The sequence below is a fragment of the Rhagoletis zephyria genome, unplaced genomic scaffold (genome assembly GCF_001687245.7).
Source record: "Rhagoletis zephyria isolate East Lansing unplaced genomic scaffold, Rhagoletis_zephyria_1.1 Rzeph_scaffold_06039, whole genome shotgun sequence".
Lineage (NCBI taxonomy): Eukaryota > Metazoa > Arthropoda > Insecta > Diptera > Tephritidae > Rhagoletis > Rhagoletis zephyria.
In genome coordinates, this window is record NW_016163122.1 from 1 (window position 1) to 1802 (window position 1802).

Consider the following 1802-nt stretch of genomic DNA (forward strand, 5'->3'; position numbering starts at 1 on the left):
GATGACCTAAATGTTATTACAAACCTATTTCCTATAGACCTTCACATACAGCATACCGCATCACTATCGGCTATAAGACTTAGAGAACTAGGTATATGGAAAGAAAGAACGATCGGGTATAGCAGTATAATTTCCCGTTTGCCACCTAAGTTGAGGCTGGCAACCGATTACATNTAGGTATATGGAAAGAAAGAACGATCGGGCATAGCAGTATAATTTCCCGTTTGCCACCTAAGTTGAGGCTGGCAACCGATTACATTCGACCTGAGGTAGAGTTTCACAGGCCTTTCGGGGCCATTCTTCCGTCGAGAGCCGACTGGGATGGGGAACTTGATATCTCTATCTGGACACATCATATGTACATGGATGGCTCCAAAATGGAACGTGGAGTTGCAGCAGGTATTAACTCTGAGTCACTGGGAGTAAAAGCATCAATTCATCTGCCCGATTTCGAGAGTGTCTTCCAAGCAGAAGAATTCGCTATAGCCGAAGGCTGCCATCTCTTAGAACGTAGAGGATTACGTCACGTCATTAAGGCCTTAGCGTCTTTTACAACAAGGTCGAAACTAATCAAGGAGTGTAGGACACTGTTAAATACAGTAAGTCGTCNGTGTCTTCCAAGCAGAAGAATTCGCTATAGCCGAAGGCTGCCATCTCTTAGAACGTAGAGGATTACGTCACGTCATTAAGGCCTTAGCGTCTTTTACAACAAGGTGGAAACTAATCAAGGACTGTAGGACACTGTTAAATACAGTAAGTCGTCAACTCGATCTAGATTTAGTTTGGGTCCCTGGTCATAGCAACATTCACGGAAATGAGGCTGCAGACGAGTTAGCCATTGGTGTCGATCGAGGACCGGATCTCATCCCGAATTGCAACCTTATATAAAGACATATTTCTCCACAATCTCCGGAAATCGGACCAAAGAGGGCCCACCGTGGCAGGCTGCCGAATATCCAAACTATTGTGGCCTGCGTACAGCCCTGAGAGAACACAAAACCTACTAAGGAAACCCAGATCTGACGTTACTAGGCTTGTTGCGACTCTTACTGGACATTGGCCGATTGGTACCCACGCGAAAAGGCTGGGAATCGCCTACAACGACTTCTGTAGAAGCTGCAGAGATGAGAACGAGCAGGAAATAGTAGAGCTTTGTAAATGTCCAGCTCTAATGAGTAGCAGAAATACCATGCTGGGAGCATATGTATTCACATCGTTACGAGAGCTATCTGATGTAAGTCTGCACAACATACTCAACTTCATCAGCCACGCAGGCTGGTTCTAATATACTCATTCGAGGTATATGGTATCATAAGGGCACTTAGCTGCTATTTGGGCGTAATAGTTTTCCGCCACCATTCTAACCTAACCTAACCTTCACCAGTGTCGCTGGTGTCACCAGTGTCACCAGTGCCGCCAGTGTCACCAGTGCCTACGGCGCATTTTCTATAAAAAATATTCAATACATCGAGCCCTAACCGCCAAAATAACGTAAGCGACATTTGTTTAAAAATTTTGTTTCTGATGCAGAAATATTACTAGAGCATCTAGATATATTTCTGCATCAAAAAGGAAATTTTGAAAAAAATGTCGCTTACGTTATTTTGGCGGTTATGGCTCGATATGTATAGTAAAAAGGATTAAAAAATTGGCCGATTTCGTCTGCGGCGCTTTTCTATATAAAACAATATGCCAACACTGGCGACACTGGTACACTGGCGACACTGGTACACTGGTGACACTGGCGACACTGGTGAAACTGGTGACACTGGTGACACTGGCGACACTGGTGAAACTGGTGA

General features: G+C 44.6%; 1 protein-coding gene across 1 annotated transcript; it reads left to right on the forward strand.

The window, feature by feature from the left end:
* Positions 1–61: 61 nt before the first annotated feature.
* LOC108372807 (uncharacterized) lies at positions 62–1167 on the forward strand. The gene is made up of 3 exons (XM_017628577.1): positions 62–91; positions 178–609; positions 764–1167. Exons 2-3 carry the CDS (start codon positions 357–359, stop codon positions 886–888), a joined length of 378 nt encoding a protein of 125 aa, XP_017484066.1. The 5' UTR covers positions 62–91; positions 178–356; the 3' UTR covers positions 889–1167.
* The last annotated feature ends 635 nt before the right edge of the window (positions 1168–1802 follow it).

What these genes read in the sequence shown, in the direction of transcription:
- LOC108372807 (XM_017628577.1), top strand. Translation starts at nt 357, where the DNA reads ATGTACATGGATGGCTCCAAAATGGAACGTGGAGTTGCAGCAGGTATT.